This window comes from Antennarius striatus, chromosome 9 (genome assembly GCF_040054535.1).
Source record: "Antennarius striatus isolate MH-2024 chromosome 9, ASM4005453v1, whole genome shotgun sequence".
NCBI classification, from domain to species: Eukaryota; Metazoa; Chordata; class Actinopteri; order Lophiiformes; family Antennariidae; genus Antennarius; species Antennarius striatus.
The window spans coordinates 10733592-10757734 of NC_090784.1; the positions used below are offsets into that span (position 1 = coordinate 10733592).

General features: G+C 39.4%; 1 protein-coding gene across 1 annotated transcript; it reads right to left on the minus strand.

Moving 5' to 3' along the window:
• Positions 1–16979: 16979 nt before the first annotated feature.
• Positions 16980–22899, minus strand: irx4a (iroquois homeobox 4a). Its single transcript, XM_068324415.1, has 5 exons — positions 22677–22899; positions 21491–21742; positions 20486–20592; positions 18518–18828; positions 16980–17698 (listed from the first exon to the last, which is right to left on the minus strand). Exons 1-5 carry the CDS (start codon positions 22719–22721, stop codon positions 16980–16982), a joined length of 1434 nt encoding a protein of 477 aa, XP_068180516.1. The 5' UTR covers positions 22722–22899.
• Positions 22900–24143: the final 1244 nt, after the last annotated feature.

Sequence of the window (24143 nt, forward strand, 5' to 3'; positions counted from 1 at the left end):
CATTATAGGTTGGAAATGTTGTAAAACAATCTGCATCTGTATTTTGTTTTCGCAATACAGCATTCCCTTATTCGTGCATCAAGATGTGCGGCTTCACTACATCGCAAATTTTTAAAATTATATGCATATTATATATTGCCCTCGACGAGTTGAAACTTACATCTCAAGTGAGAGAGCGAGAGGCGAGGATCAAGTGTCTCCCATGAGCTGTAGTCACATGAGACACATGCAATTGGCTAACAGCATCCGTGTTTGCGCTGCATTCTGAGACTCACGGTTCCTCCTGCAAGTTTATTTTTCCCTTATGAAGTGGCTGGGGAGCATGGGACTTCAGGATCTAAGGGTTAATTTCCTGTGTCCACTCCCTCACGCTCATGAAGGTTGAGGCTGCCTCTACACTGGTATATTCTGGAGTCAAATGTGTCAAGTTGTGATCCAACATATTCAGAAGGGGATGGACAATGGCACTGTATGCATCCAAACCATTAGCATACAAAAGGTTAGTGTCTGACTCTCCTTGGAAAGAAAGTTAACATGCTGGTGGAAGCTGGGGAGAACTAACTCCAGGCTCAACAATAATACATGTGTTGGGGTGTTGTGTCTGGAATATAGACACAATGGTGAAGATACATTCTGTTGCTGCCACTGCATTAACTGACAGGGGGAACATAAACCCTGATGATGATGATAACAGAGGTATATTCTCTGGGTAGATAATTAAGCTTTATTTCCACAGCTATCAGCTGAATGTGTGGATTGATTATACCAAATACTCAGTTTGGTTCCATCCCTGTGGCTTCACTATTGGTTGGTCCAGAGCTCCAGTATTTAACAACAGGAACCCATAACAGAAGTCTCCTTATGGTACTTTACATATAGAGCTGGTCTAAACCAGTCTCTCAAGCCTATTTACAGAAACACAACAGAAATTTCCAGCAACAAACAATGGCGAGGTAAATTCTTTCTTTTAACAGGCAGAAACCTCAAGCAGACTTCGGCTCCTAAAGGATGGTTGTCTGCCTTGACCAGTTAAGATTACAGAGGGAGAAAGAAAGAGAGATAGAGAGAGAGAGAGAGAGAGAGAGAGAGAGAGAGAGAGAGAGAGAGAGAGAGAGAGAGAGAGAGAGAGAGAGAGAGACGAGAAGGGAAATAGGGACAGACACAAGGGGGGAAACAGGGTAAACACATACAGTAGTAGATGTATAGTATGAATGTACATATAACAGATAATTACTATCTAGTTAGCTATCTCTTAAATATTATCACAGCTGCATGGACAAATGCATGATGATGACAGAGGAAGGGTAGCAGAACCCCAGTCGATGGATAGATGAGGGACGATGCTGGAGGCAGTAGGGGAGCAGGTCCACAATGGATGGAAAGATGAGGGGTGAACCTGGGAAGCCGTGTGAGTACACAGAGAGGCCAGTGTAGAGAAGATAATGGGTCAGAAAGAAGGAGGAGCAGAGAGAGGTCCAGAGAGGAGGAGAAGAAAAGAGATCAGACAGGAAAAGGAGCAGAGAGGAGCTCAGTGTTGTGAAGGTTAGGAAAGAAAGGGTCAGAGAGGAAGACGAGCAGAGAGATCAGACAGGAGCAGCCTGAACTGTCCTAACTATGAGTTTCATCAAAAAGTTTTAAGCCTGTCTCGCGGACTGCGGTAGGGCCATTGAATCACACAATAAGAAACTGTCCCAACTGATGACAATTAGTGCAGATCTATCAATAACCTTTAGAGCAAAGTGGCTGTCAGGACTTCTACAAGTTAAAGAAATTAAACTAAAACCCACCCAGTTATTCAACTCCAAAATTCCATGGTTTGTCCTTTTTCCCACAATGTCTGCTCTTCCATCCAGTTTCATTATACTGAGCAAGTAATTTCACTAAAATTGACAGTAATAATGAGTAAGTAATGAAAAATAATTTAAAAAATAACTTCACCTTTGTCCAGTTTTGATTTGTATTACAAGAGTACATATTGTGAAATAATGAATGTTCTATATCTGTATGCCATAATGTGCCCATTCCTGTGCTTCGGAGCTGAACTGCTGCCACGCAAAGGAAAGGGCATGATGATTCAACTCAGAGATAACCACCAAATCTGTTTTGTACATATGCACGGCATTCCTGTTTAGATGATGTGTAAATATAGAACCGAGGTTCGTTCAAATAGAGGGGTCTTTCCAATTTTTTCTCTCTAGTTTGCACCACTTTCACTACATTGATAATGGACAAAAATACTGTCAGGACAAAATTACAAATTATTAAATTGTAAATTACAAGACTTTTCTGGGAGTAATATTTAACCAATGCAGAAGAAATGCCAAGCCACATCAGAAACACATTACATTACGCATTGAGAGAGACGTGCCAAGGGACAAACACTTTCTGCTTTTTTCTTTATCCAAGTCATATTTATTTTATTAGATGTATTCTCTGTGGGCTTCACGCTGGCAGGATAGCCATGCACTGAGACATCCACTCACATACACACAAATACACCACATGTGACAGAACCCCAGATGTCCACTGGTGCATGTAGTGATTCTATGTTTTTTTCCTCTTAGAGTTTCATTTTTTCATTCATCCATGGAGGATAACAAACACCAGCAGCCAGACATAATTAGTATTGGGGAAGGCACAAAGAGTAGCTCCTAATGACTACAAACATCTATGTGGCTGACTTATGTGTATGTAATTGAAAGTGGGTGGAAATCAATAGCATTCAATGAAAACTAATTGAGAGAGGTGAGAGTGGGGAGCTGTTAGGCGTCTATTAGAAGAGGCAGACCACCACAAAGATTCTTCAGTCAGTTAGAAAAGTGCTCTGAGCGCAAATTTGTGTGAAACTGTGCATGAAAAAGGCTGAACAAAATACCCATAATTCTTCTATTATTTAGTAACTTTCAGGCAACATGGAGTGATGGGAAGCAGATAGAAAGGAAGGAATACAAAGGCATTGACTCAGAATTTGTTTGTTGTGGGTGGATTTTCAGTTTCTTATAAAAGAAAATAGTTTTAAAACTCACTGTAGAAAATTTGCAAATCAACCTTTTTTTCTCGCCAAAAAACAAAAAAATTCAAACAAATAATATAGTTGCCTCAAGATACACAGTGACCCATTTTTTTATATAACACAATGGAAAAAACAATAACGTTTGATCACACACAGGTTAATATGATTAAAAAATACAAATAAATAAAATGGAATACATGAACCCAAAAGATATATTACTATTGATTTAATTAATTAATAGGCATTCCCATATAGTTATACAGTATAAGTGATATTTGAGCCTAATAAAAGGGAAGATGTTCTGTCAGGTAATGACAACGAAAGGGAACCAAGAAAGAACAACGGTTAAAATGTGATATCACCTATATTTGTTTTTGATTCGAATTCTCTTCTTTTTATTTCATCTAATCATTGTTTATGTTCCATTTTTCAGATCTGTATGTTTCTACATTTTTGCCACCTGATGTGGTCCCTTGGTGTGAAATCTGAAGTCAAAGTGTTAGAAAAATATCTCTGACTCACAAACCTGTAAATCTAGCAAAATATTGCACATTTACTGAAGTGATTAGACCACTGCAGACTGAATAAACAGGATAATATTGGCATCAACGTTAAACACTTGGGCCACCAGGACAGATATGGATACAGACGTCTGCCAAGTTCAGAGGGGTCTGTTTACACCGAAAAATAAACCCTGGAGTACTACAGAAGCCAACACTGACAATAAAATGAACACATTATGTATCATGAAAAAAGGACATTAAATATGCTTTTAATACATGTAGTACACCATGTTGACACTACATTAGTTTACAACTCTTATCAAGTGGCAAATTACAGCCCACATAAAACTGTACAGACACTCCAAAGGACAGTCCTGGCTCTGATACACTCCAAATATCACCTATGACCCCCCCCCCACACACACACACAAATACTCACAATTACACAGAGATTATAGGTCCAGTGACCAACAACTGCAGCCAGTTCTCTCTCTCTTACTCTCTCTCTCTTGCTCTCTCTCTCTCTCTCTCTCTCTCACACACACACACACACACACACACACACACACACACACACACACACACACACACACACACACGCACACACACATGCACACACACACATGTCAGTCAACCATGATTGTTGGCTGTGGCCTTGCCATAATCTCTCTAATTATATACACAGCTAGGCTTACTGTTTCAGTGCAGAGACCTGACAAAATACAACCTACTAATCTTATTTGCGCATAGTGGTACTCACCTGCTGGGTGAGAAAAAAGAGAGCGAGAGGAGAGGAGAGGAGACGAGGTATTTCACATCAAAATACAGTAATGTCATGTGTACTTTGTTTATTAAAATTTTATTACTAATGCCAGATTTTGCAAATATAAATAAAATGTTAATTCCTGTTAAATTATGATCCCAAGTTAAAAAATAATAATTGTAAGTTAATGTAATTTTCTGATTTAAAAAAAACCAAAACTTTTATCTTTCTTTTTTAAACACATTTTTATTCATTTGGAAGGTAGATGTTAGTAGAATGTGAAAGACCATTTTTTTCTTTTTTTAATCCACCAACTCGTAAATGCTTAACACCCCATCACTCCAACCCTGGTCCTACAAGAGCTTGTTACAGAACTGCGGGAGTTGGAAATAAAGCACATTTCTCCTTCTTATCATAAGCAGGTGAACAAACGTCGGTAAACAAAAAATAACAACTTGCAGAGAGGTAGCTCTTTTGATGCACTAAAGAAATACATTTAAAGTAGACTAGCGGGAACCTGTGGAAATTCCATGATAAAACAATCATTTCAGACTTTTTTTGTTTTCTTTTTTTTCTTTGCCGTCACAATAAAAAAAAAAAGCTGTGTCCGATGAAGCTGTAACGGCTCCGTGTGTGTTGGACGGACAAACACGAAGACGAAGGCCGCTCTGGCATTACTGTCCGGCCATCCTGGTAGACGCCGACTTCGTGAGTTCTGTCCTGGTGAATAAAGCATCGGGGTTCCCCACATGACAAAGTGAGGTCCGTCACAATAAAATAATATAAACCGCTATGTTTGATGAAGCCAAAATGGCTCCATAAATGAGAGACATGGACAAATGTGAAGACCGGAGTTTACTTGGCTAGTGGCCCCAACTTCCAGGTAGATGCCGGAAGGCTGACAGCGTGAGGTTTTCAAGTGAGCTTATTCAAATATATTGGTGGAGAGATAACACTAATACTAATGGATAAAGTAAGCAAAGAGGTAAATGAAATATAAGTTTGTCAATGGTTACCATTTTATTTGACTTGTAATTTCTTTGATTTAGCTATGTAATTAATAATACAGCCTTGAATTTTCAAGTTGTCCCTCTCAATTTATACTTAATTTTCTCCAGGTCTAATTATGACATGAGTTCCTTAAGCCACAGGGCAGCTTTGGGTGCAAATGGTGACTTCCAATCCAACAGAATTCTTCTATGTGCTAATAAGAATACAAAAGCAATACTGTCCTTACACTTCCACCTTATTGCAGAAATAACCACTCTAAAAATGGTCATTTCTGCACATGGTGACAGATCTATTTTTGATGCCTTGGCAAGACGTTTGAAAATAACTGTCCAGTAATCCTGCGAACAGGGGCAGCACCAGAACGTGAGTCATGTTTCCTGGAGTCATATGATATCTATTGCATGTATATGTAATATTGGGAAATTGTTCTCATAGAGATCTGGTACCTTACGGCTAACATGCATACAAATACTTAAAGCTGTTTTTAGACACTTTAGAGAATGTTCCCATCGCATCTGTGGCTACCTATATTGCAACTTGATGATTAAACTGAAACAGATAAAGGTTCAATCGCCACAGCGAACAACAATGGTCTCAAATGGCACCCTTGGCAAGTTCCTCTGCTAAGTGTGAAATATTGGGAGTTAATTTATCCTGACGGACTCTTTAGAGGGAGTGTATGAAAGTGAAATTCAAGAAATATACTTAGCAGAACCTCTTTAAGACCTCCAACAGATAGCTCAGTTCCCTATTGGAAGCATTCTCTCCATCTCCATCCAGAGAGATTACTATTTCTGTTGTCCCCATGGATGTTATAGAGAAAAGAATGTCAAGGAGGCAACAGCTGTTGGAGGAGTCTTGACTTTTCATGAACCCACTTTAGTTGGATGAAATGATGTTTGACATAATCAATTCAAGTTGCAAGGCCAGTTTTTTTTTTTAGTTAGAATCTTATAATCAGCATTTAAAAGAGAACTGGGACAGTAAGAAGTATTGTCCCATTGTCACTGAAACTGGGTGAAGACGAATCATCTTCACCTGGTTTTAGCAACAAGATTATTGACTCCTCAGTGAGTGTATGAAGTAGGTCTCCCCTGTCCAGAGAGTCACTGAACATAAATTAAGCAGGGGACTTAATTTAACACAAATGTTTTGGAAAAACTCTAGGGTAGCCTTCTTGACCAGGGTGCTTTGCCAGTTTGCATTAATTTAATTGATTCTGTTATTTTGTGAATTTCTAATGGTTGATTCATTTCACTCTGAGTCGATATGTATGGAAAATCCAGCTTATCTAGAAAACTCAAATTTGTTTAGTCAGTTGGGGACTGTGAAGTGGGTAACTGAGAGTAAAACGTTTTTAAAAGCTTCATTGATCATTAATCTCTTATCTGATGCAATTCTCACTTGTCCAATCCTGCTTATTAAAAATGTCAATCACAATATTTTTATTTTCCTCTGTACATAATCTATATGGAAGATGACTGATTATTTTTCTACTTGGATGCCTTACATCAGAATATATGATTTTGCCAAAGGAGGTGCGATGCAGACAGTGTTTAACACAGACACACACACACACACACACACACACGGTTCAACACAGCTACACACCCTATGTAAATAATGTATGTGTCTTAAAGGGTTTCACCCCACTGTGACTGACCCACTTCAATTAGAACACTTTGCACACATCTTTTCCTCTCTTCCTCATGCAACGTGTTCCCCTCCTGGGTGTTTTTCTACAGTTTCACCCACACTGAAAGTCATTTTCTCTTAATGAGCTTCATTATGTATAGTTTCAAAATGAACATGGCTTTTTTGTCATGCCACACTAAGATGTGGGCAATCTTCTGTCGTATAACATTTCTCACTCATTCTTTCTCTCTTTCACCGTGTCTTTCACTCCAGTCTGTCAAAGGAGAGGAATGCCCACCTTGAGTCCTGGATCTGAGCTAAGATTCTGCCTATAAAAAAATATTTTTTTAAATTTTTGGATTGTGTCTCCAACTGTTTGCTCAAGCGGGATTGCTGGGTCTCTGCAAAATAAAGTGTCAATCTAGACCTGCTTTTCTTGGAAAGTGGATTGATATGACTTCTGTTATGGTTTAGCACAGGGGTATCAAACTCATTTTTACCGAGGACCACATCAGCATGACGGCTGTCCACAAAGGGTCAGAATTAACTAATAAATGTTACTAAATGTAACTCAAAGTAATGTAAAATAAATATAACGAATCCTTAATGTTAAAAAACTCTTAATTTATTGCTTATTTAAGTTACCAACATTATAAACATGTTTGCTTGTTGCTCTGTTATAACATACATTCTTTTAATTTGTCAGCTTATGAAAACCACAGAACTCCATAAATCATGATCAAACTATCCAAGTGAATAAAGAAAAATAACATCAAACGCAAGTTAGGACATTAACTTGGTTTATTGCCATAGTTAAATTAGGCTTAAATGCGATTTTTGGTCAAAGCACACTTTAGACACTCTGATCTTTTATGCTCTCGTGGGCCACATAAAATGATGTTGCAGACAAACATGTGCATGCATGTTTGTCTACATCTCTGTGTGGCTCCGTGGTGCACTGGCATCGCACCCGGAGTGTCCCTTGCCCCACGCCCAAGCCAGCTTGGATAGGCTCCACCTCCCTGCAACAGCAGATGAAGCAGTTGGAAAATGGATAGATGGATGGTTTTAGCTACGTTATGGTATACCGTAATATATTACACTGTGGTGTTGAATTTCATTTCATGATCATCAATTCTAAGTGAGCTTGTCATTCTGAATCCATCCCATTATTCTCTTAAATTTCCCTATCTTACAGGTGCAATGTTTCAGCTTACTTTGTCACCCCGTCTTTTCTATTCCTGTGTTGTTTAGATCCCCGGATCTCTTAAATTTAGTGAAGGCCTTAACCTTACCATCATGTCTTTGACAGTCCCCTCTTTCTCGTTACTTCCACTCATCTTAAGTGGAGGCCTTGGTCAGGTCTAGTCTCCTCCAAACACATCTAATTACTCCAATGCCAAGCATTTCCCATCCATCACATTATCTTTCAGGGGTGAGGTATTAGTGCTCCCCGTCCCAGCAGCCAATTACCTGCAGCCTTCTTTTTAAGTCACCTGCATTGCAAATGTGACCTTTACTTAGAGGGCTGATTGCATGTTTCCTAGAGTGTGTAAGGGAACACGGGATTTGATGTGTGTGTGTGTGTGTGTGTGTGTGTGTGTGTGTGTGTGTGTGTGTGTGTGTGTGTGTGTGTGTGTGTGTGTGTGTGTGTGTGTGTGTGTGTGTGTGCGAGCCTTACAGAAACAGTGTGTGTGATCTTTGTTAGGGATGTTTGTTTGTTAAGAGAATGAAAATGCATGTGTGTATATATGTGTGTGTGATCATACATATGTTCTAAGTGCCAGCATATGCTGCAAATTGTGTGTGTGTGTGTGTGTGTGTGTGTGTGTGTGTGTGTGTGTGTGTGTGTGTGTGTGTGTGTGTGTGTGTGTGTGTGTGTGTGTGTGTGTGTGTGTATGTGTGTGAATGGGGCGGGACACCCCCTCACCTTCTCACCACGTGACGGGCTGTCGTGAATGTTAATGTTCTGTGATGGCTGTGGAGCAAATAAGTGTTTCTGACACAGTAGAGCTTCCCATTACAGGATCAGGCCAAATGGGTGAGCTAGTGCCTTAATGAGCAGGCAGGTCAGTCAGCCGCAGCCACTGTACCGGTCCTACACACTACATATTCAGGGGCGAACCTCAACACACCTCATCCAGACCCCTGAAGAAATGCGTTTTCACTGTAGTCTCCTAATTCATTTTTAATTTTTTTTTCTGCCCTAGGTTATGATAGGTTAATATACAGCAATAACTATTTTTTTTAAATAAATAACTTGATTGTGTTGAATGTTTTTTTTTTCAAAAATAATAGTCCACTTTTGGTTGCACCCTGTGGGAAGCTATTCCTGGAAGGCATTTTTCCTGAACATGAAAATTAGATGCTTGACCACTTTTGTCAGTTGCATGTACTACAGTTTGATATACACTATTCTGTCCCAAAGTGTTTGTGCATGAGGGTGAACAACACTGACAATTCTGGAAGGTCTTTCTAAATGAAATCAGCGTGTTTGTTGAAATTTTAATCGGCAAATGTCACCTGACAAGGGTCCAAAAACAGAACTTGGCAATGGAAATATTCCAGTGAATTGGAATCTAAGAATAGTCTATTGTAAAGTCCATGTTAGCCTGAGAGACTGTGGACACTTTAAACCCAGTCACAATCAGTTCAGTGCAGCTACAAGCATGTAAGCCTGAGAACAAAGAAGCTGTCTCTCCATTCTCCCTCCAGATTGTCAAGTGAATGTAAAGCTTGTAAGTTGAGTCAAACAGTTATTTTAAAAAAAAGAAGTAGAAAGTACATCGCTTGGCTGACTCATCATAATTTAGAGGGAAAGTAAATCCATCTTCTTCAGCCTGAGGAGAGGAGAAATTGAAAAAAAAAATGCTCCAAGAGATGGGTAAAGATAGAGAAGTCAAGAAGCTGATATTAGGCTTGATTGAGACACATGGCACATGGACAATCACTTTGCGCGTCAGAGCACATCCTCACAGTTGGCCAAGCTGTCTCTCAAAACTCCAAATAGTCTAAAGTCGACCTGTTAGAGTTACTGAGTCGTCACACTACATGGTGTAGCCCAGGAGCAACGGGCCCACAAAGGTGTCTCTTTTCCTCTCTCCACGGGACTTGTTAGTGGTGCTATTTAGAAACCTCTCAAAACACCTTCAGGTGTTCCACATACTTCATAAAATTCTAGTTCCTGTTCAGGGGAAATGTTGGATCTGAAGTATTATATTGAGAAGGTTCTACAGCCACTTTTTATTCATGCACAAATAATAAGTGGCTGTTACAGTTACACTTACATGGTTGATTTCATAGTAAATATAATGTCTCTGCATTGCAAGAATGAGAAATAAGATTCCAGAGATCCTCTGATGACAATGGCGAATAATGAAAGAATGAAACTCAGAAGATCACAGCAGCAGTTAGAAGGATAAACCACAACCAAAAGTAATTCACAACGAGTATAATATAATCCTACTTTAACAAAGAATGAGAATAGAAAATATATAATATCATTTGCAATGTCTGTAAATGGCAACTATGTAACTGTTACTGTTGGGTATAGCTATTGATTATGGTGCACATACTATAGCTAATGTTAGGCAACTGAATCACTTGATTAAGGCTGAAAAAACCATTGCATGAAAAAAACCCAGATTATCTGTAATGGGCATTAACCCCAGTTTTCTCCCAAGATCAGAATCACTACAAAAAATGACGTCAACAACAATGGACACCAAACCAAAACAAAAACCCACCTCCATATCATTACATGCTAACAAAAGACATGCAGTCTTTGGTCATTAGTCTGGACATAATTCAACAAGAACACATTATATTCATTTACATATCCATAGTGTAGCCAAAAATCAAAAGTTGGGGTGACAGTTGTCTGTTTAATGAGAACAGTCATGCTGAAACACAAATGAGAGCAAAACCAAGCTATGAATTATCTGCCACAACCGAGCAAACTAATTTTCATCAAAGCGCATGATCAGACAAAGACCAACAGCAATCATAAACATGCTGTTGGAAAAGGCTTTCTCAGCTAATGGGAAATAGCATCAGTTTCCAGCATTGAACATCTTCTGATAGGTAAACAGGCCTTATGTTGAATTATGTCTATGATCCTTTTCAATTATGTCATGCTGATTTTGGTTTTATATCCAACAGATACAACCTTTTTCACTGAAGCTCCCTCACACAGTTGTTTTCCCAAATGTATTTTCTAAGATACGTGCTGACTCCATAATCAAATTTGTTAGTGTTCATGTACGGCTAAATATATGTACTACACACAACTCAGAAGGAGGAAGTCAGCATTGCACTTTAGTAACAGTTTGGTTAAGGTAGTACTGTGAAAAGATTGTGGATCTGATATAAATACCATATATTTTATGGACTTTGTAATTGGATGTTATTGGATGTTGGATGTTAAATTTCTCTACTGCAAATTAGATGTGTCTCTGGAAGTAGCTCACTTTTTTATTTTATTTTGAGAATTCAGGGCAACAAAAACAGTCCAGCATAATAGAGAAGTCAGTCAGTCAGTCAGTCAGTCATCTTCAGATTGCCACCGCTATATCCGCCGCAGCGGGTCAAGGGGAGCTGGAGCCTATCTTGGCGGCATAGGGCGTGAGGCGGGGGATACTCTGGGCACAACGCCAGTGCCCCGCGGATAATAGAGAAGTGTCTATATAAATTTTTCATAGTGTTTTTTGAAACGGGTGATTTACTATACCAGAAACATATCCATTCCTTCTCACAGTTAAATAGCCATCCAACATTTCTGGCCACACAAACTGAGGGTCTCATTTGTATGTTTTGTGGGGCCCTTTGAATGCCACATGGAAAATGGAAGCAAAGGTCAATGTTAAGTCTCGCCTGGCTTTTATTCTTTTAAACAACAATATAGTATTGATCTGTCCTGAATGATAAACACAAATGTGTTGGTAAAACACAGTCTCTTTTGACCTTTAGCAATTATTTCTACATGGCTTTAGCAGTGCTGTAAATGAAAAAAATAAACTACATACAACTCATTTTTGTATAGCTTTTCTTTTTTTAGGTAGCTACACACACCTTTTCCAAGTACAGCTGGTTGACATTACCATATCACACTAATTTTTACAATGATGCAGCTGACAAAGTTATCAGTATTATTTTTACTTTATGCTCCAACATTTATTTCACACACAAAACAAAACTTAAGACAACAATATTTCATTCTACATTAAAGCTTCAACTAAATGGGAATACAAAATAAACTACAAGATTTAAATCTTAATTACACTTTGGAGAAGTTTAATTCCTCTATGTACCCATTACAAATATAAAGCGTGCATATTCATCAAGTAATCCAAATCCTAATCATGACAAATCATGTTAAACTAGCTGGGTTTTTATTGATATGCCATGTAAATTGATTCAAGCTGCCTTCATGTCAGTTGTATGAGTAAATGCGCTACTACTGTAATGTGTGAGACCCTGGGATTATACCAGGCTAAAACTGAAGAGAACAATATAGAGCAGATAGCAAACAGCTCAGATGCCTTTTTATAGAACATTGCTTATCTGGTTGTGAGCCTTACTGGGTCTGATCTGTCTGACGGAGTTGAGGTGTCTTGTGATCACTGACGACTGGACCCTCTCCACTTCTCTTCTGTCTTGAAGAGGGTGCGAGTTTACAATCCTGGATGATTGTGGTCGACTAATCAAAAGAAAAACATGGTAAGGGAACCAAGTCAGCCAAACTCTAATTTTGGAAGTTTCTCAAGTCTAGAAGCTTTTAAGGTGAAGACATATTTTATAGCTTTTATTGTGATTTTGTGCATGAATATATATAAAAACGTATAATTGTTTTAAATTTGTTGTGTAGACACTCTCAAAGTTTGGTCAGTTAGCTCAATATAACTAAATTGGTGAAAGCTGATGCCCCCAGGCTAAAGCCTCTTGACCTGTGGAACCACTGGAGGAAGGTGGTGATAGGTGACCGATAGTGGCCAGCCACTGGGACCTATTGAAGGCACATCCTGGAGATGTCCTTTTGGAAACAGGGCCCTCTCAAAAACCGATTTGAACTCACACACTGGCCATATCTCCAAGTGGTGGGGGAAGAAAAGGCATAAGAGGAGGCACGTAATGTTTTAAGGCGGAGGGGTAGCTATTCTATAACTTAGCCTGATAGATGTGAAGGGTCTTCGTGAATGATGGTGACAGAAATATGCCTTCAACAAATTTAAAAAAAAATAAAGTAAATGAAGCCACTTAACAATTTTATTAAACTTGTCTGTGTATGAGGTGCTTTACTTTATGTCAAACTGCACTACCACTCTAAACTCTTCTACTACTGTACTCTGTATTATATCGATTTACATTCATTTACTACGATCAGCCATGCCACACATTCACGTCAGCTGACATTTAGATGTAATTTAATTCTCAGTGGAAAATATAAATGTTTTTGAAATATATGATTACACACCTACAGGCTGTTTTGTTTGTCATATGATTTTGTGCTTTCTAATAATAATAATATGCTTCATTTTAATTGGAAATAAAGGCCATTCCATTGATTCTTGATAAGGGGTGGTCAGGCCACAACAGCAGTGACTTTAGCGTGTGTGTGTGTGTGTGTGTGTGTGTGTGTGTGTGTGTGTGTGTGTGTGTGTGTGTATTATCCCACTACACTGTTCTTTGTGTGCGGTCATGCTTTATAGTTTCATTTGAGTTTTGATCACTTCTTCATGTTTAGTCTCAACGTATTAGTCAATGAATAGGTTAGTCAATCTTCTTTTCCTTTCAGCTTTTCCCTTCAGTGGTCGCCACAGTGAATCAGTTGCTTCCATCTAACCTTGTCTTCTGCATCCTCTTCTCTCACACCAACTACCTTCATGTCCTCTTTCACTACATCCACAAACCTCCTCTTTGGTCTTCCTCTAGGCCTCCTGCCTGGCAGTTCAAAACTCAGCGTCCTTCTGCCAATATATTCACTATAGGTTAGTCAATGAGGAGATTAAATATTCAATTAAGCCTAGTGTGTGTGTGTGTGTGTGTGTGCGTGCGTGCGTGTGTGTGTGTGTGTGTGTGCGTGCGTGCGTGCGTGCGTGTGTGTGTGTGTGTGTGTGTGAAAGGGAGGTGTGAGTTTGAGTGTATGCATGTTGATGTGTAATGATGTGTAAATATATTTATGGAGCAGGGTCACATGTGACCTGGTCTCTCCCCCTCCCTCTCTGGGGAAGCGTCATGCTGCTGATTGTTCAGCCTTTGTGGGTCTTCAGCAACTACAAACAGAGCATGGGTGCATGACAGGGTGCCTGCTCTCAAACAAAAAAAAAAAAGGAAAAAAGGGTAAATGATGAGGGGAGAAGTACTAAAGATTTGAACCTTCTCAGATATGAAGGGGAAAAAAAACAACTTATCTTGTAATAACTATATTGTACGCAAAGCGAAAAGTGAGATAATGCTGTGTACGAATCTCTTTGACTCAGCCACCTCACAGGACGGGATTACAAACTGAATTCCCTTACGTGCTGCTTTTACCAAGTGGGGAAGGTATTCAGTTAAATGTCCCATCAGTCAGGCACATGCCAAACGCCTACACCTTATTCAAGTTTTAAACCTCTAATTGGTAACGTTTAAAAGGCGTTTAAGAGTGCCCTTTCTTCTCCCTTTTCTCATTTCCCATTTAATGTGTTGTGTCAAAGTCTATTACCTCAGTTGGACATTTCTGTCCCTTAAGTTGAAAAAAAAAAAAAGGAAAAAAAAAGGGGGGGGGGGTGAGAAAGAGAAAGTGAGAGCGAAAGAGAGGGGGGAGTGGAAAAAAAAAAAAAAAAAAAGAGAAGCCATCAGCTGAGGTTTGCCAGGTCGATAAAGCTTTTAGATTTGGAGATGTTTTCAGGGGAGCCCATTTCCTGCGGCTAAGAGTTGTTAATGGAGCTTAAGGAATTATCTTATGACTCCCGTTCTGAGAGCAGTTTATTTGGGCCCAGGACCTTTCTTCCGCTTGTCGGGAGGTGGCTGAATCTGCTGCTGTCAACCCGGCTTAATGAAAAGTAACGCGTCGCTGATTACAGTTTTATTTGGTCGCTATGTAAAAAGCTCCTGTTAATTTACCATCTCGCTCCCTCTGTGTGTTCGTATTTGCCACGGCTGAATGATTTAGTTATAGCCGGTAGTCCCTCTCCGCCTCTGCCCCCCCCCACCCTTTCTCTTTTCTCTCTCTCTCTCAAATAAAGCTACTTGGCTCACAGGACAAATAAAAATCTGTCTTCATGCTAAATTAATTAAATGTCGAGGCTATATTGTCTATTCTATGGGGTCTTAAACTCTGGCCTAATTTTTCTTATGGGTGATCATAAAATATTAAATATCAATTTTTGCATGTAGCCTAATAGACACGCCTGCGTTAAGGAAAGTGTGAATTTAAAAAAAAAAAAAGCCTATAAAATGAACTCATATTAACCCTTTAGTGCGCCTGTACCCTGACAACTTCCAATTTATTTAGCGATCGTGTCAACTTCACAAAAGCTGCTGGGGGAGCATTTGTTTATCCCGAAGAACAAGCAAATAGAAAACACACACACACACACACACACACACACACACACACACACACACACACACACACACACACACACACACACACACACACACACACACACCGATTTATAGAAAATCCTTTTTGTCCACCACGGGGTGGGGGTTTCGGGAGGGGGGGGGGGGGTCCCCATTAAAATTCATCACTGAAGCCCCCCCCTCCCCTCCCCTCTTCTCCCTCTCTCACAGGACAGGCTGAGTCCCCAGAGAACTCCACTTTTGCCATTACTGTCAAGTACCCTTGACTCCTTTCTTTTGCCCTTTTATCTACAACAACTAATTCGAGTTCCTTTGCCCTTTTCACTTGTAGACGACGTGAGCGCCTCTCCCTCCTAAAGCCCCTTTCCTTTTCCAGAATCATCACACAGGCTGTTTTTCTGCCGGGGCCCCGTCGTCTCGACGAAATTGAGGGGTTTAGTGTCAAAATGAAAACTCTTCACTTCAAATTATTTCGCAGGACCTGCGTTTTGAACCCATTAACAGACGTATGGCGTATAACTTACCCTTTTGACAGCTGCATCATGGACGACGTTGAGCTGTTTCGATAATATTATCCGAGAGTAGAGAGGGGAAATCAATATCCTGACATGAAATATGACTGTGAACATCCCAATTACAGCCTGTTTAGAGGGAATTAATGAGGCAGATCTTAGATACTGATATTGTTCTGTCTCCAGGGTTGAAGCCGCCTCATCTTCTCGCTGTCACTAAATGAGAGCGGATGTTTTCTTAGAAATAACACATGGTTGGGTGTTATCGCACCTATTGCAAAGAATTAGAATGAAATAATTTCTTTATTTAATAATAGACCGTGTTTAAAAAATTTCATATACGCTTACGTGCCTTTCTTAAAAATAATTATACTGTAGTAGTTTTCCAGGAGGTAGTGAAGATGCGCGCCCTGTTTTTCAGCACCGTGGACAGCAGCTCTCAGCTGCCATGAAACCAACATTACAAACATGTCTTCAGAAACCGACTGCTTTTATTTTCAGTGAACAAAGTTTAGACGCTCTCACTCACGTCCAAAGAGAGCTGTGCATTTTGTGAGAGTTTTTTTTTTTTTCTTCTTCTTCTTCTTTTAATAGTGATACTCAGCTGCTGAGATCTAAATAATATTCAAGTACATTTGCATGCGCATACGAAAGAACAAAAATATGTAAACGTTGGGCGTACTTTTTTTTGTGTTTTTTTTTTGACAAGATGTAAACTTTTTCTTCGACATTTCGATAGGTTTTGTGCGTGCGTTTAATCAGCCAAAAAAAAAAAAAAAAAAGCCAAACCGATCCAGATATTTTACTTGTGTGATGTTAACAGTCTATAGCTACCGGATTTTTTTTTTATTTTTAATGAATTGAACATAATAAAGGAATCATGGAGACGAAATAAACATTTCCCATCCAACTTTCAGTTATTTGCAAAAAAAAGTTTCTCTCTCTATTTTTGAAATAAAAGGGGTCATTTGGTTTTGTTATGAGCAGAAAAGTTTGTTGATACTTTTTGGGAACGTCATGGCACTGTCTTTGGAGGAGTCGTGATGCTGCTGCAGAACCGCCGAGCTCCTCTCAGCCTCCAGGATGGCGCCTTTGGTGTTGGTGGTCCAAGAGACGGTGGTGTTGGTCAGAGCCTGGCTCAAAGTGCTGTGCCTGAACAAGGGGTCGTGGAAAACCCCGTCCACCCAGTTTCTCAGGGTTGTGACCGGGGAGTCCTGCCTGTTGTCCAGGCCGGTTACGGGTGAGGTAGCAGCGGGGGACGGACTGAGGGAGGAGGATGGCGGCTGGCACCTCAGCATACAGGACGGATAGTCAGTCTGGTTCAGGGATGTCGCAGTTTGGGCCAAAGACCAGATCCGGGGTTTGCCATCTAATATCTGGTGCCCTTGCTGCTGCTGCTGCTGCTGGTTATTATAACACGCTTTTACGGACTGTCCGCTGCCCGGCTGGAAGTCCTCCGGGTTCGTTTTCAGGCAACTTTTGCTCAAATCCTGCTCTCCCCCCAGAGACACCGGGATGGAGATTTTCAGAGACGCGTCCTTGATGAGGTGTTCACCGGGGCAATCGCTCGTCGTTGACATGTGTGTGTTCATGTGGTATCGGTGCTTCAGCTCACACTCGGAGCTCTCAGACTCGATCGTGTCGAAATCATCTAAGTCGCTCAACTGCAGGTCTTTATCAGGACGACTTCTGGTATCTGGAAGAGAGAGAGAGAGACGCAGAGGAGACAGCAGACATGTCAGCGAGAGATAAGGGGTCAACGACACGACGTCACATCTGATAATGACATCACGAATAAAACGCTGAAATGGCAATGAAAAAAAAAAATCCAATTAAGGGATTTCTGTTCACAACCGGAGTTAATTCAGAAAACGCAACCCGATGACACAAAAGAGAGATTTCACCTTAACGGTGTCCCTGTGTTCCAAACCGACTGAGGCCTATCTGAAGGAAATTCATAGTGTAATATCAACCATGAAATAAGTCACATTACTTTGGGTGTATGCTGTATATAAAAAATTAAAATAAGTACATAGATCGATCGGTTGGAGTGAAGTAAGATTTGTAGAATATGATGTTTAAAAAAATCACAGCTTATAGAAAAAGAACAAAAAATGTGTGCCAACAAAATCATAATTGTAGCCATATTAAAGAACAACAAAAAACGTAACTATAATAGATGCTTTTTACAGGAATTGTAAAAAGGAAGGAATTGAAAGAATGTGTAAGAATAATAAAATAAGAATTAATTGTTAAAAATGTCTTTTTACTTATGATTTTTTCAAGGTTAAGTAAAAGAAAAATCACTGGTCAAGAAGAACAACTTTCTAAAAGAAATAAAAATGGGGATTTTTAATAATTTGATTACTAGAACCATCCAAAGTGTAATGATTACACATATTTAACATGCTTTTTTGGACAACTTCTACAATACAGGTATACCAGACAAAAGCTGAGAATAAAGTTTAATGGTTTTTTCTTTATTCCTCAAGAGCACCTCAACATTGACACTAACCATCATCATTGTTCTCGCTTTTTATTTGTTCCTCGTGAGATCCATCCTCATCTTCATCATATCTCTTTTCCTCTGAGCCCTTGTTTCTGGGTGGCCACGTCATCTTGTTTTCCTTCTTGAGCCTCCTTCTGGCATTTGCGAACCAGGTGGAGACTTGTGTCAGGGTCATCTTGGTGATGATGGCCAGCATGATCTTCTCCCCTTTAGTTGGATATGGGTTCTTCCGGTGCTCTTGCAGCCAGGCCTTTAGTGTGCTTGTTGTCTCACGCGTGGCATTCTTCCGTCTTGTTCCTCCATCCATGGAACCATATCTATTTAAGCAGAACACAGCCACGATTATACAGAGAGAGTGAAGAGAATATAAGCTGCTTGATATATCCCAAATGTGTTGCACATGCAGTTTTTCTCCTGAAAGCCTTGACAGAGCCATCTGTGTCCTGCATTTTCACAAAATTAAGTTAAACATGTTCTGTAAGTCCAGCAGCCTGACTCATAAAACTTTATAATGCTATAAGTGTAAAACTCTGAAAATTAATGGAAATGTCACATGCATGTCAGTTTAGATGAATGATAATGAAACTCTAGCGGGAGGTTCAAGTACTGTATACATGCACCAGACCTACACTACTTTCATGTGGTCCTGTATTGCATGCTGTTTTACATCAGAACCCCCCAAAAAATCATCACAACTGTGTGCACTCTGTTCAGATCAAACCTGCAATATGTCTTAAATATCATGTCAATTCAATAAGTAATAATATCAAGTACAAATAGAAATCAATCACATATAAATATATCGCTATTTAAATGTACATTATAATACTGTATTCTGTAGAATATCACTTATTCTCTATCCTCTCTAAGTATAGGCCTACATTTAAAATGCACAGTGTTGATTTTCAGTCAGCAGTGAGCTGTAAAAGTCCTCTCAAGGGAGGCTTTTATGAGGCCTTTATTGCTCCATATAGCTTAGTGCAGGTCAAGCACTGCTTAGGGAATCAAAAGAGAGCAGCACTACACCTTTCAATAGGCCGTGCTGCTCCCTCACAGATAAAATAGACTGTAAAATTGCTTTATTGAGTGCAGTGATGAGCCCTGAGGTGAAAGACGGGCATAGACAGAGTGGGACTGCTACAGGCCCGCTTGTTTTCCCAAATGCCGCAAATTCTGTTTTGCTTCAGACTTAGGCCTTTTGCTGCATGCGCACTTACAAAACATTCCTGTTGACATCTTTTGCACATCATACTGAATTTAGATTGATTTGAAATGGAACCCAGAGTACTTGAACACTTCTTTTGCTCTAACAGTAATCACCCTGGAATTTTTCCTGATCATTTTACACAGAATGCTAGTCAGGCCAACAATGTTTTCTGCACCATCATTTAAAGCCATTTTATGGCTTGTTCTTTTTCCCATAAAGTTGCTGGTTGTAATTGGAGGGCATGATCGCTGTCACAATAAGAAATTAAATTTCTAGTCTACATTTAAACATATCACAGACTTTATTTGGATGTCTTTTTATTTTGTTGAAGACTTTCATAGATACTGAGCATGCTCCTGTAAGCTTTAGAGACACCTGGACTCTTCTGAAAAGCGTAATAAGTTGGAGGCAAATCCCTTCATCAAGAAAGAATGTGAAGGTGATCAACCAGCGTGCAGGACTTGATCAGAAATACCCTTGAACTGTCAAGGAATTTATGATATAGTGCTCCAAGAATTCTCACGGTCAATACTTTGAGTTACTCTTTGTCTCAATTTTGAGCGTATTCAAACATGTGTGACAGTGAACTTCAAATAAACCACTGAATAAAAATTTTATTCAGACTGAATACATGTTTTAATCCTAAAACACACTATAAAAAAAGAATACACACTGATTAAAGACGTCATTCAAATCACAATTGTTTGCCTCCATAATCAGGCTTCTTATTGGAGATATCAATCACATTCTGAGAGGAAACTACATACCTGTCATATTGATACTGTCCAAGGGTGGGATCATAAGGATAATAAGCTGTTGCCTGGGTTATTCCCGCATGCGCAGAAGCCGTGGCATCCTTAGTATCAAAGGTGCCCTGCAATCATGTACAAAAACAAGATTTTAAACAAGATCACACAAATTTGCTCAATTTAGTTATATTAAATTATCTTGTGTATGAAAGCGTATGCATGACACAGACTTGTATTTCCAGTGTTATAAAGACGTTTGTTGAGATCATTGCTATGAGGGGGTGTAAATTAAAAACAGAGAGATTTGAAAAAAATATAATAAAATAAAAAGGAAGTGCTGAATGAAATAAATTTCAAAGATTAAATGTATACGTAAAGCTTTAGATTCAAATATGTAGCTTATTGCTGTGTGTAAAATTAAATGAAACAATAAAACTATTTGTTAACAATATAAAACTGTAGTTTTGTTGAGCAGGGTATTTATAACATGGTTTATTTAGATCTTAGATTTACAGAATAAATCATCGATTAGAGAAACATAAAGCTTGTTTTTAAAACCACAGTTTGGAGAGAAAAGTGACCAGTTAATGTATTTCAACATCCAATACTTGCTTAGACTTTAAAGGCCTACATTTTTTTCCGTTTGGGCTTCTTGAGATAACTGTGAAGACATTATTTTCATCAACCTTTTTTTAACATCTTGACCAACTTATTTTCGATGCACATCATCTTACTATTATTTGACTGTGTTTATCACTTTGTTCATTTTTAAATTAAAATGATTTATTTGGAAAAAAACAAAAACAAAAACAAACTCCTACTTCTGTATCACCTTACTCCTTCATGACGAAAATATTTTTTGTAGTGAATAAAGAGATGTGGACCGTAGTGTGATTTAAAAATGAAACATTTATAACAAAATGCAGACAAGGTGCAGAAAAAAAAAAAAAAGAGGAAAGGTGCGTCTGTTTCACCACGCTGATTCATTAATCTGTGCCAAGAGGGATCAGATGAAGGGCTTACCAGAGAGTAGAAAGCCGATGCGTCCGTGCCGTATGTAACGTAATTCCCATAGCCTTGCCCGCCGGTGTAAGGGCTCCCGTACACCCCCAGCGCGGCGGCTGAGCTGAGCTCATGCCTCGCCGTGGCCAACAGCCGGCTCTCGTACACGGGACAGTAGACGGGTGTCTGACCCGACGCCGCTACCCCGGAGTCGGCTATGGATCTGCCGGTGGACTCGCAGCAAGTCGTCAGAGAGTTGGTTGTCATCAGGAACTGGATGAGACCGAGAGAGAATTGATCATTAAAAGTTCTTTGGCGTGTTTCGAATTAAAACGAGACGAATTGTTATTCTTAAGCACTTTGATGTCAAACTTAGACACACATTTAATCTAATTAAAACGAACAGGATCTTACCTGTTTCTAACACTTGTCCGCTACATTGAAATTGGTTAAAGGACCAAAGTGTTTGACAGTTCATTTATTAATTCTGTCATGTACTTGGAAAGAACTCTCCACCTTACCATTTTTCAAAAAATAATTTCATTGTCGTAAAATCAAAATACAAAATAAAGTGCTGAAAAAGAGTCGTTGTTGTTCATGGAACGACGCGTCATATTCTTGTGGTAATATAAGCGTAAAAACGAGCTGTCTCTTAACTTCACTCCAGAAGAAACATCTGCGTTACAAACAGATCCAACATGTTTTCCCAACACCCAGAAATACCCAAAAGTAATGCCCAAAAGTAATGCCCAAAAGTAATGCCCAACTGATTTTTTATGGCTCAAAGCCAAAACGTAACAACAGCTGGGTTATGGTGCAAAACACACACAGCGTGCGCCGAACAAGTTGGCATATGTGTTCCAGCGCGGATAAACATATGGTTGACATTACATAGCGGCGATTATCTTGCAGAAATCTACGAACGGGAGGTCGGGTGTGTGTGTGTGTGTGTGTGTGTGTGGGGGGGGTGGTCTCGTGTCTTTTTGGTTATTCTATTCTTGTCCCTTTTCTTTCGCTGTAGGAACACAGGTATCATTGGATGTAAACGCAACACCTTCGCGATATCCGAGAGGACCGTGACAGGCAGGTCCCCTGATTGTTGGCCAAAATGCCTAAAAGGATTACGCGTCAATCGATGAGATAATCAATCGCTGCAATTTCAAATCCATACCACATAAAGGGAACGAGGGTAGTTTCGTGAACTTACTTGTGGAGCAGATGAATAGGGATATCCAAATTGTGGATATGACATTGTAGAGAGGTCCCCCAATATCCAGAAATAAAGCGAGACTGAAGGTCTCCACTCTAACGCAGGCTGCGGCTCTGTTTGACTGTACCAATTGATTGGTAAGCACAGGCTCCTTGGATGCTTATAGGGCGAAGCAGAGGAGCATGTTTAATTTGTGTAAAATGCCCCCCACTCAAACGCCGTTCAACGGAAAAAAAATAAAAAATAAAAAAATAAAGAAAATCTTCTAGCACCACGTTTTCTTTCCTAAAGTCTTATAAAAAAAGATAAATTCATTACTATGACACGTACTTTTTCCCCCCCTAGAATAATCACTTTGTTGTCAGATACATATTTTTGCCTTATAAAAAAGTAGTGTAAAAGACGTCAGCAGGAGGGGCAGGTTGTTTTAAACGTCGGTGTCTCTGACGTCAGAAGTTTCCCCACTCTAAAAACGACCGGACTGTAACTTTAATATGCATTTTTTTTTCTCAGGATGATGACAAAAAGAGAATACAACACAAAAGCCTGTGGACACAAAGACGGAAGGAAGGTTACACTTTTAAAAAAATGAACTTGTCCTAATCAATCAATTAGTCCAATCAATGTCTAGGATATGCAAAGCTATGTATCAGTTTAAATGCATTAAGCCTAATTAAGTAGATTATTATCATTCCTCTGCATGGATGCTAATCACATAGAGAACTAATTGATTTTAAATTAATTAGTAAAGGATAATTTTAAACTGACAACAGGGACAAACAGCAGCTTGACATTATTTGTGAGTATCTATCTATCTATCTATCTATCTATCTATCTATCTATCTATCTATCTATCTATCTATCTATCTATCTATCTATCTATCTATCTATCTATCTATCTATCTATCTATCTATCTATCTATCTATCTCATCGCTATCCATCTATCCTGCGTGTATTAAAGTTGGGTAACCTGGACCCTGCTTTAACCAAAAGCCACAAACTCGTTCCCTATCATCAACGGTGCCGGTGAGCGCTCACTTGCTTGGTGAATCCCGGGTTGAGACATGTGGATAGCCCCGGGGGTCACTCCTCAAATTAATGATGATGTACTCCTCCTCCATCCTTTTCTCTCTTCTTCTCTTCTCTCCAGCTGGATCTCTGCCTGCCGGTGACAGGTCGATTGAGAGTGATTGATGACTATCTGGGGGACCAGGGCCAACATAATAATATGATACCAGTACAATAATTGCTTGGTTTCATTTACAGATGAAAGAACTGGCCTAACAAACATGTAAAGACTTAGGTTGGGTAAAACACTTCTTTCTTTATTTCTGTTTTATTTTGGAGAGGAAGATGCGATGGAGGTGAAGGTCGGTGGCCTGTATGAAATGTCTGATTCCTTATTCATTTGACAAATTGAGTTACAGGAGAGCAAATGGCCACATTAACGCTGAGAACGGAGA